This window comes from Apodemus sylvaticus, chromosome 8, assembly GCF_947179515.1.
Source record: "Apodemus sylvaticus chromosome 8, mApoSyl1.1, whole genome shotgun sequence".
In the NCBI taxonomy this organism is placed as follows: Eukaryota; Metazoa; Chordata; class Mammalia; order Rodentia; family Muridae; genus Apodemus; species Apodemus sylvaticus.
In genome coordinates this window covers 76,074,924-76,090,845 of record NC_067479.1, presented here as the reverse complement: position 1 = coordinate 76,090,845, position 15,922 = coordinate 76,074,924, and the positions used below count along the sequence as shown (strand labels likewise).

Here is a 15,922-nt window from a genome sequence, read left to right as displayed (position 1 = left end):
GTTTCTTTTGTGGGTGGACTGCAGATGAGGAATAGGGTTCCAGTTCACCTCAGTCCCTAATTGGGAGTAGCGGCCCCAGGAGAGCCTATGTGAGGCACAACATCAGTGTAAGTGTTACAACTCCAAGGGGCAAGGTATCTTAGCAGTCAGGAGCCAAGGAATACCACAAAGTCACACCAAACAACATCACACAAGAGATTGGGAGGGACACAAGTAGGTGGCAGGTCTGCTCAGGTGAGAAGTAGGAGGGAACTGAGCAGAAGGCAGGCTTTATGTAGGGTTTCTTAGGGGCGGGGCGAGGCTTTCCAGGGTGGCCTGAGATTGGTGGGATTCTATGGCCTGATCTTGGGGCAAGCTCTGGGATTGGCAGGATTCTTTTTCTTGCCGGTCTCAGGCTCCTGGTCAAGTCAGAATCATAAAGTCCGTTCCTTGGTCCTAGTCTCAGGGTCAAGCCAGGTTCAGGATGCTCTTTCCCTTTGCCCTGGTCTCCTGGTCAAGTCAGGGCCAGGGTGTTCTTTTCTTGGGCCTTTTACCCTACATTCTTTAGAAATCTTCGCAGAAAAAAAAATATATATGGAATAAGGCTGGAGCATGCTAACTACGACCCAGCTCACTTGAGTCTTAACAGTTGTGGGACCAGCAAGATTGACCCATGGGTAAAAGCTTTCGCTTCCAGGACCGAAGACCTGAACTTTAGAGGAGAGTTAAAAGGACAGCGGTAGATGAGAAAGTGCCTGAGATGGACGACATCGAGAAGACAAATGGAAGGAAGGCTTGGGGCTGGGCTTCTAAACAGGACCAATAAGACACAGAGGAGGACCCAGAGACCCTGTGAAATATCCAAGCTAGGGTCCAGGTAGCAGACTTCCAGCCTTGAGGCCCTTTCTGCCCTCAAGGGATAAATCTATAACTTTCGTTTTCTCTGTGTACTGGCTGGTTTTCTGTCAACCTGACATAAGCTGGAGTCATCAGAGAGCAAGGTGACTCACTTGAGGAATTACCTCCATGAGATCCAGCTGTAAGGCATTTTCTCAATGAGTGATCACTGGGGGAAAGCCCAGTCCATGTGGGTGATGCCATCCCTAAGCTGGTATGGTAGTCCTGGGTTCTGTAAGAAAGCAGGTTGAATAAGCCAAGCAGGGGTGGGAGGTAGGGGAGGGGTGGGGGGGGATGGGAAGTGGGAGTGGGGGGAATGGGGAGTGGGGGGGGGAGGAGAAGCAAGCCAGGAAGCAGCACCCTTCCACGGCCTCCGCATTAGCTCCTGCTTCCAGATCCCTTGCCAAAGTAGTCATGTTGCTGATGAAAATTATTCTACAAACAGCAGTAACTACAACAACAACAATAACAATAAGTGTTATTGTTGTTACTGCCTACTGACATCCTTTTTTAAAAAAGGATGTGGTGATTCATAAATGTAGGAGCACACTTAATATCATACATGTTAGCTGATTATTTACTAAGCAAATAATACTAAGTAATAATTTCTAATTACACATTAGGGTATTGTGGTGTATGTGTGCAATTACAAATCTTGGGAGACCAAATCAGGAGAATTTCTATGCATCTGAGGTCAGCCTGTACTACAGACAGTGTGGCCTGTCTAAAAAAACAAACAAACAAAAGTAATTTTAATTAAAAAAAAATCAGGCCATGGTGGCAAATACCTGGGATCCCAGCACTCAGGGAGTAGAGGTAGAATAATCAGATCAAGGTCATCCTCAGCTATGTAGCAACTTGAGGCTAGTCTGGGCTGCATGATAAAACTAAAATGATAATAAGAGAAGTATATAAGCAAATTTCTCCAAAATATAAATGAAATTGAACCAAGTCAAATCAACAATTAGTAAATAATTAACTAATATTTATATTAAATTACCTAAATTTCTAATCTAGTAATAAGAAGATAAAATGTATAGGTTCTGAGGCTATAGGGATGAATCAGTGTGTAAAAATACTTGACATTCAGAAGAGTACTTGACTTGAAGTCCTTAGCATCCTTGTAAAAGCTGGGTGTGGCTGCACATGCCAGTAAGTCCAGCACTGAGGGGCATAGAACATCCTTATGCCCCAATATTATTGTCTTCTCCCTTCAGAGTTAATTCTGTTGGGCCTGTCAATTACTTGGTGAGGAGAGCAATCCTTGGGAAAGCTAATTCACCTGGTGACATGCTCAGGAAATGGGAGGAATAATTATACCCTTATTGAAAAAAATGCACCTAGACATCCCAGAAGCTCTTCTCCCAAAGCAGCAACTTGCTCATTTATTTTACTGTTAAGCCTGGGTATTTTTTTTTTCCTGAGTTCCAACTTTAAAAGCATAATCTCCATTTATCTGTTCTTTGAATTCCAGCCTAAGTTCAAAGCCTGCTTGCTCTGACACTCTGGGCTTTCTCACTGTTTCTCTGAAACTCCCTATTATTCTGATTTTCTATAGGTGCTTGCAGACCTCTATTGTTCACCCTAACTCAAAAGAAACACCTTTCTTCCTGTTCTCCATCTCCTGTCTCCTGGAAGCTGCCAGGACTTGTGATTTGCCTATTCTTCATTTTTCTCTCAAACTCTAATTCAAAGATCCTCAAGCTTCCCTCCGAGCCAATTTTAAAGTTCTTTTCTATTAAAGTGCTGTTTCTATTATCATAAGGAAACTTTCTCATATGTTGTTTCTGCTGATACGAGGAAACTTTCTTATGCCTAAGTTAATTGCATGTTTTGCTGTTCTGTGCTCTTGGAAACCAATCGCAACAGAAGTCAGTTAGAACTGCTTTGTGTAGTTAACCACAATAAGCTTGGGCCAGAACTAACCACCAGCAGCATCATTTGTGACCTTTTCTTTCACTGGCAGGTAAGAAGTTTAGCCTACTTAACTGGGGGTGGGGGGGTGGGGGGGCAGGGGTGTGTGTCATAAATAAGACTTCCATACAGCATGCTTACAGAAAAAGAACCTGTAAGCTTAGAACAGCTATTTTGCAAGCCTCTAGTCCCAAGATAAGGAGAGGGGAGATTTCAGAATCACAGTGTTTTAGGCAAAAGTGCAATAAAAATGTAACTCTTTCTAACCCTCCTCATCACCATGACAAAGGCATCTTAAGGGAGAGTTTATTTGGGGTTCTGATCCCAAAGGCAAAACTTACCGTGGTGGGTGAGGTCATGGCAGCCCGCAGCAGACCTGGCAGCTTCCCCATGCCGGAAGCTAAGAGCTCACATTTTCAACAGGCACAAAGCACAAAGCTGAGAGAGGTGAACTGTAAGTGAGACAAAGCAGTAAATTCTCAAAGCCTCTCTATCAAGGCTGCACCTCCTCCCCACACAGTCACCAGCTGGAGACCAAGTGTGTAGATATTTGAGACTATGGGAGACAGTTATCATTTAAACCTTTACAAAACTGGAAAGAGGGAATTCTCTAAAATAGAGGTAATCTATTCTGGAGCCAATTATGAATGTCAGATTTCACCAAATACTATGTGTGCTTCAATGTGCTAGCAGTTCCATAGAAACAGAACAAAGAAAGCTATAATTCAAGACACCTTTTTTCAAATCCACTAATGTGAACATCAGACAGATTATACAGCACAGTCGGGAAATCTCTGCTAAGGAGGCTCCAGACCTGTAGCTTCCCAGTCTCTTTACAATCATTAAAAAGCTAATCAAGCTATTCATGGTGGCTCATGCCTTGAATACCTAGCATTTAGGAGGGATTAAAAAGACCTAATCAGTTAAGTAGCCTTGTAGAAAGTTCAATACAGTAGATGGTGTGGTTACTTCCTGGGAATTTTTATTCACATAAGCCATCAGAATAATGGCTTTGGAAGAATATGAAAACCTTAAACTTCCCTCGTAGAAAGGTTTGTGGGTATTCTCTTTTCTGACTTTATAGTCTCTGAATTCTGCTCCCCACAGTAGGTGTGTTTGTTGCGGGGTGGGGGTTAAGGCAGGAGTCAGCATTGTTTGCCTTACTGCACAATTTCATCTTCTGTTCTTTTGGTAATATACACCTCAATCTCAAGCTTTCTGCTCATACTGCTCCAACTGTCTTAGTAACTCTTCTATTGCCGTTAAGAGATGTCATGACCAAGGTAACGTATAGAAGAAAAACTTTATTGGGGACTTACAGTTCAGAGTGTTAAGGTCCATAATTATCTTATCATGGCCCCAGGCAAGCTGGCCTGGTGCTGGAGCAGTAGCTGAGGGCTTATGTCTGATCCCCAAACATAAGGCAGATTATCTATCTATCTATCTATCTATCTATCTATCTATCTATCTATCTATCTATCTACACACACACACACACACACACACACACACACACACACACACGGAATGGCATAGGCTTTTGCAACCTCAAACAAAGCCCACCTTCTCTGACACACCTCCTAATACTTCTCAAACAGTTCTACCAGCAGGGAACCAAGTATATACCAATCAATACTAATTTTTGAGCATCCTTTTGTGATATAAACTTGGCTGCACAGCTATAAAAACAGTTTTATAAATAAGTTAGTCATTGTGCATTAGAACAAATGATTCTGATCTTTTCCCACTGTTTTTCTGTAGGTGCCTAGCTGGGTTTAGGACTCAACATTCTCAGTGCCTGCTGATAGATAGCTCTTCCACCCGAGTAAACTGTACACTGTAATTACAGTGATCAGCCGTCCACAAGCTGAGGTCTGAAACCCCATTCTACTCCACTCATCTTTATGACCTGAGCCTCTGAGAGTTACTGTGGGAAATAAGGGGCTGAATTTAGTTTGGTATGCTGATAGCAGCATGTCTGGTGACAAATATCTTAATACCACTTTGAGAAATCTGTCCAAATCATCTTAGTTCAAATGTTCTATTAATTCAATGCATGATATCTAGTCCAATTAAAGCAATCCAGAATCTCTCTTTATAACAGAGCTATAATATATCATGATAGCCAAACCCAGACTCCAGGATTTTATAAGTTTTATTAGGGAGACAAGCGATTCCCATTCAAATATAATTTTTTTCCCTATGCCAACAACCAGCTGAATACACAGGTAGGTTTTAGCAGCTTAGATACTCACCATCACCTCAGTTTAGGTCTAAATTTGGGGTTATTCACGTTGTTCTACTACATTTCTAGCAAAGTGGTATGGTTGTTTGAATAACGGAGGTTTATATCCTTTAAGCTCAGAGAATCTTTGGCCCCTTGGCTTTGAGAAAGCATATTTATACTGAGTCTCCCACTCTCCTACCCCTGCAGTCTTATTACTGTTCTTACTTCTCACATATCACTGTTATTATCAAGAATTCTCATGCGCCTCCAGGATTGCCTGGCCTTCCTCTCCAAGGGGTTTACAGGATGGTGTATTTCCATACTTCTGTATTTTTTTCAGCCTGTACAGGGACTTCTATGAATATAGATCCAGAGCCAGACAGATCTGGGTTCAACAGCTGAGTATAAACATTAGTCATATAGTCTTTGGCATTTAAAAAAAAGTCTTCTAACAGTTTATTTCTAAATTTAAAAAATAAAGACGTGACGTCAGCCACTTGGAGTTGGGGCTAGGTAAGATAATGTGGTTAAAATGCTTAACACAGTTCCCTGCCACTTAGATGAAATTATGGGCAGACGTGTAGAGAGTAAGGTCAAAATTAGCACATAAAATATATGACTAGTCACCCTGTCCCACCAAGGCTGCTAAGAGTCAGGGGCAGGAGAAGTGCACATCACACAAATGCCCTATGAAAGTCCACTCTGCAGGTACAGGAACTGCTGAGAATAAGCTTTCTAGTAGGTCTGGTCTACTTCCTTGAAAACACCTTCTTTCTTAATATATTACCTCTGTTGCTCTGTTACTGTCCACATATCTCTGCATGTCCAAGAACCTGGACATCCTGACAAGTACCCCCCACACTCCAGTCCTTACCTGAACAATATTACCTAGTTTTATCTCCCAGAGACAACAGTTATGCTACATGACTAGGCTGTTCTTGTCTGTAAGCATGAAGTATGTGAATCCTGGGTAATGCTATTTTGAAAAAGAGAAAATCCTGCGGGGAAGAAGATCAGTGTTAGGGGACTATAATTAAAATTACTCAATCTTACTCAATGTGAACAATTTAAGGGATATGTTATGCCATTAGATAATTTTTATCTTGTGCTTACAATAATGTTGGCCTTTGGCCTGGCATTAGGTCCCGGTGAGTTGAGTCCCTGAAACTAACAGTAGTAGCAGAGAATTGACCCTTGAAAGATGCCCTCTGACTTGCACATATGAGCCCTGGCACACTGACCCTGGAAAGATGCCCTCTGACTTGCACATATGAACCCTGGCACACTCACACCTGCTCCTCCTTTGGCGACACTTCCCAGAAACCATTACTGTCTGTCCTCTGCTAGAACAGGAAAGGGATGTGAGGCAGGAAGTGGTTTGAATTCCTCAATGTGAACACCCAGCATAAAACAAAGCTGCTCTAATGGTCCCTAACCTCCTTCCTCTTCTTGTCAACATACTTTAAACATTTCCTTCACATCCAAACACTGTCACTGTGGTTTTTAATAGAAGTTTTAAACACACTGAAATACAAGGAAGAATACGACCACTCTCTAAGGGCCCATCACACGCAGTTTCCATAGCCAGGAACAATTTTGCCCATCATGTGCTCTTTCCTCCCCATTTTGTTATCTTAATTTTAACTTTTCACTTACTACCTGTCTTAGTCAGGGTTTCCATTCCTGCACAAACATCATGGCCAAGAAGCAAGTTGGGGAGGAAAGGGTTTATTTAGCTTACATTGTGGAAACATTGCTGTTGATCACCAAAGGAAGTCAGGACTGGAACTCAAGCAGGTCAGGAAGCAGGAGCTGATGCAGAGGCCATGGAGGGATGTTTCTTTCTGGCTTGCTTCCCCTGGCTCAGCTAGCTTTCTTATAGAACCCAAGATTACCAGCCCAGGGATGACACCACCCACAAGGGGCCCTCCGCCTTGATCACTAATTGAGAAAATGCCCCACAGCTGGGTCTCATGGAGGCACTTCCCCAATTGAAGCTCCTTCCTCTGTGATAACTCCAGCCTGTGTCAAGTTGACACACAAAACCAGCCAGTACACGATCTATTGTATATTGGCCATATCCCCCATGCTCCCTTCTCTCCCTGTTTCCCGTTTGTTCCCTTTGTCCCTCTAGGCAGTTTTAACTCTTTTATGTCATGTAGGCATATATAATTTTAATCTCTCTGTAAAATATAGAAACCAGTAATAAGAGAAAACAAACAACATTTTCCCTTCTGATAATTTGTTCAATATGATTACTCCATTTGTACCCATTTCCCTGCAGTGACATAACTTTGTTCTTTTTTATGGCTGAAAACAATCCCATGTGCACTATACTTCCTCATTCACTCTTCTCTTGTTGGTTCCATAATTTAGCTACCATATGGCTGCTATGTTTGTTTTATTATGTAATTATTTTTATAATTAATATTTAATTATATATTGTATTTATATATTCTATAATTAGTTATTTAGTTCATGATTCAATATTTTCTCCACATTTACTGATTTAGTATGTGTACGTGTGCGAGTTCACATGTGCTGTGGAGCGAGTGTAGAGGTCAGAGAACAAACTGCAGAGGTTGGTTCTTTCATTTCCCCAAATGGGTCCTGGGTATCAAACTCGGGTTGTTAGATTTGGTGGTAAGCAGCTGAATCCACAAAGAAGAAAAAGAAACAATTCAAGTTTTATGTTGTTTTGAGACAGGGTCCAGTGGAGTCCAGGTGGGCCTTGAGCTATATAAGACCAAGAATGAAGGCTGGTTAGATGGCTCAGTGGCTAAGAACATTAATTGTTCTTCTAAAGGTCCTGAGTTCAAATCCCAGCAACCACATGGTGAGCTACAGTGTACTCATATACATAAAATAAATAGAGAGAGAGAGAGAGAGAGAGAGATCCTGTCTTAGGGGGCTGGAAAGAGGGCTCATTGGTTTAGAGCACTGATTGCTCTTCCAGAGGTCCTGAGTTCAATTCTCAACAACCACATAGTGGCTCACAACCATCTGATGTCCACTTCTGGTATGTCTGAGGAGAGTGACAGTGCAAACATAAAACAAAACAAAGAAAATAAAACTTAAAAAAAAAAACTAAGAATGAACTTGAAGTCCTTATTCTCCAACTTCTACCGCTGGAGTAGTTAAGATTACAGAGACCCTCGGCAGCCATCCCATGCCCTAGGGTTACTCAGGACCTGCATCAACTCTAACCAGTCTGAGAGAACTCTGACCTGCCACTCTAGGCCCCTGTGCACTCCTAGGACACATACCTTGGAGATCTTGGTCTCTGTAGTTAGTTAGACATAGTCATGAAACAGCAAACCTCATGCCCATATTTCATATGCACCCAAGCTCTGAGAACAGAGGTTGTCTGAAATACTACAAATGGTGCCCACATACCAGGCACTCTGGCTCCTGAGGTCAGAGGTGAACCCCTGCCATACTGTAGACCACTCTGTGAGGTCAAAGGTCAAACTCTACCTACAATTGGAGAATATCTCAACTAACACACCTATAGATCACCACTGAGTGTCACTATGACTGGCCTTAGAAAGCACTTAGCCAAGCCAAGAGAAAAGAACGGTCAGTGAGATGGATCAGGAACCCACATGGTACAAAGAACTGACTTCCAAAAGTTCTTCTTTGACCTCCACACAAATGCCATGGCATGGACACAACACAACACACACACACACACACACAGGATAAAAAAATGTAATTCTTTTTTTCTTTAAAAAAAAAGGAAAATAAAGGCACAGACAGCAGAGTTTAGTTGTGTGAGCCTGATCTCCACTGTCTGGCTCTGGGCTCACCCTGACGTCCTGAGGAGCCTTCTGGGACCCCAAGAATGTCCTGCTTTCCCCATGGAGACCTGTATGGAGGGAAAGGGGCAGGAACAACCAACTTGGAACCCTTCCCCACCAATCCCTCGCCATTCAGGTCTGCACTTCACTATTCTTTCTCTGTTCTATACATTTAGTGTATAGATGGCTATGCACTGAGGGGACTTTTTTTTTTCTAGTTCAATCTATTTGGTGTTCTATATGTTTCTTATAACTCTATAGGCATCTCCTGCTTTACATCAGAAAGCTTTTCTTCTATGATTTTTGCTTAAACTACTTCCTGGACCTTTGATGTGGGTTTCTTCTCCTTCTCTATTTCTCTATTTTATGAACAGATTTGATCTGTTCACAGTGTCCCAGATTTCCTCGAGTATTTTGTGTCCGGATATTTTTATTTTTTAATTTTTTTAGATTTAACATTTTCTTTGCCTTATGTATCCATTTTTTTCTATTGTGTCTTCAACATCTGAGATTCTCTCTTCCATCTTTTGTATTCTTTCTGTTGGTGAAGCTTGCTTCTATAGTTCTTGTTTGAAATCTACATTTTTATTGCCAGAATTCCCTCAACTTGTTTTTTTTTTTTTTTATATTTTCTTTATTTACATTTCAAATGATTTCCCCTTTCAGGTCCCCTCTTCAGAAACTCCCTCTCCTTTCCCCCCTCTCTGTCTCTATGAGGGTGCTCCCCTCCCACCTGCACCTGTCTTCCCTCCCTGGCATTCCTCTACACTGGTGCTTCAAACACCCTCAGGCCCAAGGGCCTCTCCTCTCATTTTTGTCCAACAAGGCCATCCTCTGCCACATATGTTGCCAGCTCCATGGGTCCCTCCATGTGTACTCTTTGGTTGGTGGTCCAGTCCCTGGAAGCTCTGAGGGGCGGGGTCTAGCCTGTTGACACTGTTGCTCCCTGTATGGGGCTGCAACCCCCTCAGCTCCTTCAGTCCCTTTTGACCAGTCTTAATATTGTTAGGTTAGCAGAGAACAGGTGAGATTTTAGTCTCTACTTACACTGTTGATGGCTTATTTAAGAACGAACCACAGCTCAAAAGGCAAAACAACAACAACACCAACAACATAAAAAACAAAAACAAACAAAAAAACCCCCCAGAAACCCCGTAGAGACAGAGCTCTTAGACCACCACTTGGCTCCCCTGTATAATAATGATTACAGAAAATATGCATCTCAGGGTGGATCTGGAGATGATCTTTGTAGTGCTTTATCAGTCCCCAGACGATCAGTCTCCAGCTGGAGAAGGGAGTATCTATTGTACACAGTGAACTTACTGGTTTTATTCACCATATGTAGGAGCTGATGAATTGTTCTGCTTTGATATTCCTTTTCAAGAGCCAAATAACTACATTACAAAATCTGGATTTTTTTTCCACTGCAAATAGTCACATGAAGTCATGATACACTTGGGAAAATTTGAAAAGCAGTATCGGAAAGGTGACGCAAATAAAAATAAAAAGATGCTAGAAACCACCATTATAGAAGTGATAGGAAAGGGCCTAAGGCAGTATGCGTAGAAAACAAGACAATCAGACTTGAAACTCAGGCACAAGGTGAGACTGTTCTAAACCACAGGTTGGTGGGATAAAACTGTCTGCAGTTCACCGAGTTAGAGGATACTTCCTGTCATTTGCCTAAATCACTTTACTTCAAAGTGTTTGTGGGAGCAGAAAGACAAATTAGTTGAGTGTATTCATGCTGTGCTGGGAAAGAAAGAAGGGGAGAGGAATGGGTTCAGGAAATCCGGCTTCGTTTAAAAGCCCTCAGCACACAGGGAGATAGCTACTTTTATGGAGAGCAGCTTCTGGGTACTGTTCACAGAGAAGAAAGTTCTAGAAGAGCAGAACTGGGGACATAGGAAGAACCAAGACTATCTGAAATTGCTCACAAGTATAGGTAAGCCACAGCAGGGTCGGATACCTCAGGGAGCAAACCCGGAGTCTCACGCGGGCTAGGCAAGGTCTCTACAAACCAAACCACATCTGCAGCCCGTCTGGCTTCATTCTATTGACATTTCTTTCTCTCCTCTTCTTTAAAACAAAAACAAGCTCTGGCAAGTTTTACTAAAGAAAACCTTTCCTGGTTTATCTCAGCACTCTGCCCTGGCAAGCTTCTAGTAACATCCAAGTCACTTGAGTCAATGACATCCAGTGTGCACACTCTGCAGTATTTTCCACATGCTGTGCCAATGTCATGCTATTGCGACTGTAGTGATGGATGCTACTTTTTGGCCAAGAGCATAAAATTCTATGTCAGATTTCCTCAGAGCTGGGTGGTTGTTGAGGGAAGGGTAATGTGCCCTTCCCTCAGTCCCATTTGACTTCAGAGTCTGCTCGCACACACCGTGTACTTTCTACTTTTTGTAGTAAGGTGGAGCCCAGAGCTGTTGACTCGAAAGACTGTATCTTCCTCTCAGCGGCATCTTCCTGCCTTAGCTGTGGGATGGCCCCCCACCAAGAGCAGCTGCCAAGATAGCTGGAGACTGAAAAGGCCTTACTGCGTTTCTTCCCTAACTACAAACAGAAATTCAAATGATAAGATGTAGCAGAGGCCTGAGCTACGATTGCACATTTTCAAAGTTTTACTTTAGGAGTGAGAGTGAACCTATTTTTATTTTTCTTTCTTTCTTTCTTTCTTTCTTTCTTTCTTTCTTTCTTTCTTTCTTTCTTTCTTTCTTTCTTTCTTTCTTTCTTATTTTCTTTCTTTCTCTCTCTCTCTCTTTCTCTTTCTTTCTCGATTGCACATTTTCAAAGTTTTACTTTAGGAGTGAGAATGAACCTATTTCTTTCTTCTCTTTCTTTCTGAATGAACCTATTTCTTTCTTTTCTTTCCCTTCTTTCTTTCTTTCTTTCTTTCTTTCTTTCTTTCTTTCTTTCTTTCTTTCTTTCTTTCTTTCTTTCTTTCTTTCTTTCTTTCTTTCTTTCTTTCTTTCTTTCTTTCTTTCTTTCTTCCTTCCTTCCTTCCTTCCTTTCTTTCTTCCTTCCTTCCTTCCTTTCTTTCTTCCTTTCTTTCTTTCCTTTTGGATTTGGTTTTTTTCGAGACAGGGTTTCTCTGTATAGCCCTGGCTGTCCTGGAACTCACTCTGTAGACCAGGCTGGCCTCGAACTCAGAAATCTGTCTGCCTCTGCCTCCCAGAGTGCTGGGATTACAGGTGTGCGCCACCACTGCCTGGATTGTTAGCCACTTTCTAATTCCCCATTCCTGTGTGGTCTTGAGAAGGAGCAGAAGAAATGTTCAAGAAAGAGATTCATTGCCTTAGGTGGGCGGAGTAAAGGGGAGAATTAAGTGGAGTACCCAAGGCCTATTTTGCTGGCTTTAGCCAACTACAGCAGAGGCCAGAATTTATCTCTACATCATGCCTTCATTTTCCTCTTCTTCTCCAGGCAAAATGAAGGTGACACTGGTGCATCTGTTGTTCATGGTGTTGTTGCTGTTGCTAGGCCTGGGGCTGGGGCTGGGGCTGGGCCTTCACATGGCTGCTGCTACCCTGGAGGAAGAGCCACTGAATGAGTTTTGGCCCAGTGACTCCCAGAATACTGAGGCCACTGAAGAGAGAGAGGGCACCTGGACCACAGGAGCCCTGGCACTTGGCTACAAAGAAATGGCACAACCTATCTGGCCAGAAGAGACTGTCCTCAGTGAAGATGAAGTGGGGGGAAGCAGGATGCTGAGGGCCGGGACCCTCTTTCAGAGCAAACAAGACTACCTTAAGTTTGACTTGAGTGTCAGGGACTGTAATACCATGATGGCTCACAAGATAAAGGAGCACAATCAGAGCTGCATTAACCAGTACACCTTCATCCATGAGGATCCAAGCACAGTCAAAGCCGTCTGCAACAGTCCCCTGGTTGACTGTGACCTCAAGGGGGGCAAATGTCACAAAAGCCCCCGGCCTTTTGATCTGACATTATGCAAGTTGGCCAAACCAGGCCAAGTCACTCCCAACTGCCACTATCTGACTTACATAACTGAAAAGGTCATTATCATAACATGCAATGACATGAAACAACTGGAGGTTAAATGAAGCAGCCTTTCTCTCCGTCTTGTTGCCTCTCTTCTGTTGCGGTTCCATTTCCTGATGCTTCTGTCCCCTTCTTGGGTTCACTAACTATAGAGAAGATCCTGGGAAGAGACGATGGACCATTGCTGATCTTTGTCTTTTGAAAATATAATTATTCTTTACGCTTGGGGGGGGTCATCCAACTTGCATTTTGTTCTGGGGGGTTAGAAATGGCAAAATAATCATGCTTAGTTTCTCCTAGCTTTATCTTACCTTCAGTCCCTGCCTGACAAAGGCCAAGCTCTAGGTCCTACCTTAGCCATGGTCTTCAGCCTGACCCCTGGGCTGAGGTCACCTTGGGTATAGACTAAGAAGAGTTTAATGCCTTCTTTACCCACCTCCTTCCCTGCTACCTACATGGGGTCTCTACATGCTACCTACATGTGGTAATCACAGACTCCTGGGCCCTGTGCAACACAACACACTTCTCTGCTGCAAATGCACTAAAGCGATTCTACCTAGGACTGTGTCTAGAAAGCCACGCAGCTAGGCTTCTTTTCCCAAGCCTGGAAAAAATTATAGAGCCTGCTGTGAGGTGGTGTAGGGTAAAGACCAAGTACTTGAATAAGGACCCATCTTCCTCCCCTTCCCACCCCTTTCCTCCCCTTCTACTTTCTCAATCTTTCTCTTTCCTCTCTCCCCACCTCTGTTTCATTCTTGTCTGGTACTTTTCTGGGTTCTTCTTTTCTTTTACCTTTCCTTTTTTTGGGTCTTCATTTTTCCAGATTTCTTTAGCCACTCAGTCCGCTAACATGTGGTATTACAGCTTGCAGCTCTGCTGGACAAACAGATGTTGGAACCAGAGACTCAGTCTGGCATAGGGAGTTTGAAGTTAGGTGGGGAAGGAGGAGAGAGAGAGAGAGAGAGAGAGAGAGAGAGAGAGAGAGAGAGAGAGAGAGAGAGATCTGCGCTTTCTCTCATCCTGCCTCTGTTTACTTTACTTCCACTAGGTGTTAGTCAGATTTCTGTTTCTGCCTTGAGATTCCTGAGAACTAACTTGAAAGAAGGAAGCATTCACTGTGGGTCTTCTGGAAGAGCAGCAGGTGCTCTTGGCTACTGAGAAATTCCTCCAGTTCCCGCAGTTTTGCGTTTTTACACTCCAAATTCCAAGTTCCAAAAGCACAGGCCTCAAATTTTCAGTTAGGGGACTGTCAACATATACATATTATATAGTTACCCTTCGAAGAATTTGTTTATATATGATACTATTTAGGCCATAAGCATCTCTGTGGAAGCAGCTCAAGAATATATGTCTCCCATAATCTTCATCAGTACATTTATAGGTCACTGATGATCTATTTAGTGGTTATCCATCCAGCACCTCAGAAGTCATAATAATTACAGTGACACATAAACTAACTTCCGAGAAGTGACAAGTTCTCATTCTTGTCAAGCACTGTATAAGCAATATTTCAACAGGTAAATACTTTCAAGACACAAGAAAAAAACTACCATTGCATTCTAGGCACACACCTACAAGCTGTCCTAGGGTTTGGTTTTATTTAATTACATTTAACATAAAAGTATTAAGTAATGAGATGTCCATGGTATGGGTAACTTTTCTATTGCTATAGCAAAATACCTAGAGCTAAGTAATTATAAAGATAAAAAGTTTATCTGGTTCACAGTGTGGGAGACTGAAAACCCTGGTTTGGCTGTGGTATTTGATCTAGATGTGGAATTTCATTTGGGTGTGGTGTCTGAGTGAGGAGCTTCCACAGTCTTGGGCATTGGAACACTTGGTCCCCAGGTGGTGACACTGTTCAGAGCGGTTTAGGTGGTGCAGCCCTGCTGGAGGGAGACATCATTGGGAGTGCGAACTGAGAATAAGGGGCTCCTGCCATTTCCAGCTTGCTTTCTCTGTTTCACGCTCATGGTTGGAGAGGAGAGCTCTCAGGTTCTTGCTCCTCCAACCACATCTGCTGCTTACCGCCATTCTTGTTCCCTTCTGGAATTCTAAACCACAATAAACTCTTTGTTATGTACATTTCTTCTGGACTTGTGCTTTATCATAGCAACAGAATACCAAATGGACACTCATGAAAAATATATACACAAGTAACATTATACAGATTGAACAGATTGTATTTATATATGCAATAATATATATTTACTTATATAAGCATATATATACAACATATGTATGTAGCAACAATTAATAAAAAGAATCCAGATATTTGAAAGAGAGAAAGGCAACAAGCACACAAGAGAAGTTAGAAGGAAGAAATGGATCGCTTCTCGGCCTTTTGGCTAAGATCAAGTGTAGAAGGAAGAAATGGAAGAGGGGAAATTATATAATTATGCTGTAATCTCAAAACCCTAAAATTGTATTAAAATACGATGTATATAGTCATAGAAAAAAATCCTGAAAGACGGTTGTCAAAATGCATCAGTGATTAAATAATCAATTCATTATTTAAATTTTATTTTTATTTTATAATTTTTAATGTCTTTTTTTTTTTTTTTTTTGAGAGAGGGTTTCTCCTTGTAGCCTTGGTGGTTCTGGAACTTGCTCTGTAGACCAGGTTAGCCTCAAACTCACAGAGATCTCTTGTGGGAAATATTAAAAACACCACCCACCATCTCTGCTGTGCCACCAGGCCACAATGCCGTGTCCTGGCAGGGTCCAGCTCACCACAGAGCTGTTCTCTCCCAGCTAGCTCCCACAGCATCCCAGCTGTGTTCCCTCTCCCCCATAAACCCCTGTAATCGTCAGACCTACAATCCAGTAACCAAATAAATCAAAACTCTTAAAGCTTAATTAACCAATCAGATTTAGGTATAAATAAATTTAAAATTTACAATATGTTAATACAATGATTTTAGAGCCAATTGATAATGATAAAAGCTTTATACCAATATTTCTAACCTTATAGAAACGTAGCAATTTGCGGCTAGTAAATGCCAAGCAGGTCCATGTTCAAAGCCATCTCAGTTCCTTCTCTCTTCTCCTCTTGAGACCTCTGTCTCCATAACTCCTAGCTCTGCCTCCCTTT

At 42.3% G+C, this 15,922-nt stretch overlaps 1 protein-coding gene across 1 annotated transcript; it reads left to right on the top strand.

Annotated features, from left to right (window-relative positions):
- The first annotated feature begins 10,656 nt into the window (after positions 1 to 10,656).
- On the top strand, positions 10,657 to 12,890 carry Rnase10 (ribonuclease A family member 10 (inactive)). Its single transcript, XM_052191633.1, has 2 exons — positions 10,657 to 10,762; positions 12,250 to 12,890. The coding sequence occupies exons 1-2, from the start codon at positions 10,657 to 10,659 to the stop codon at positions 12,888 to 12,890; spliced, it is 747 nt and encodes a 248-aa protein (XP_052047593.1).
- Positions 12,891 to 15,922: the final 3,032 nt, after the last annotated feature.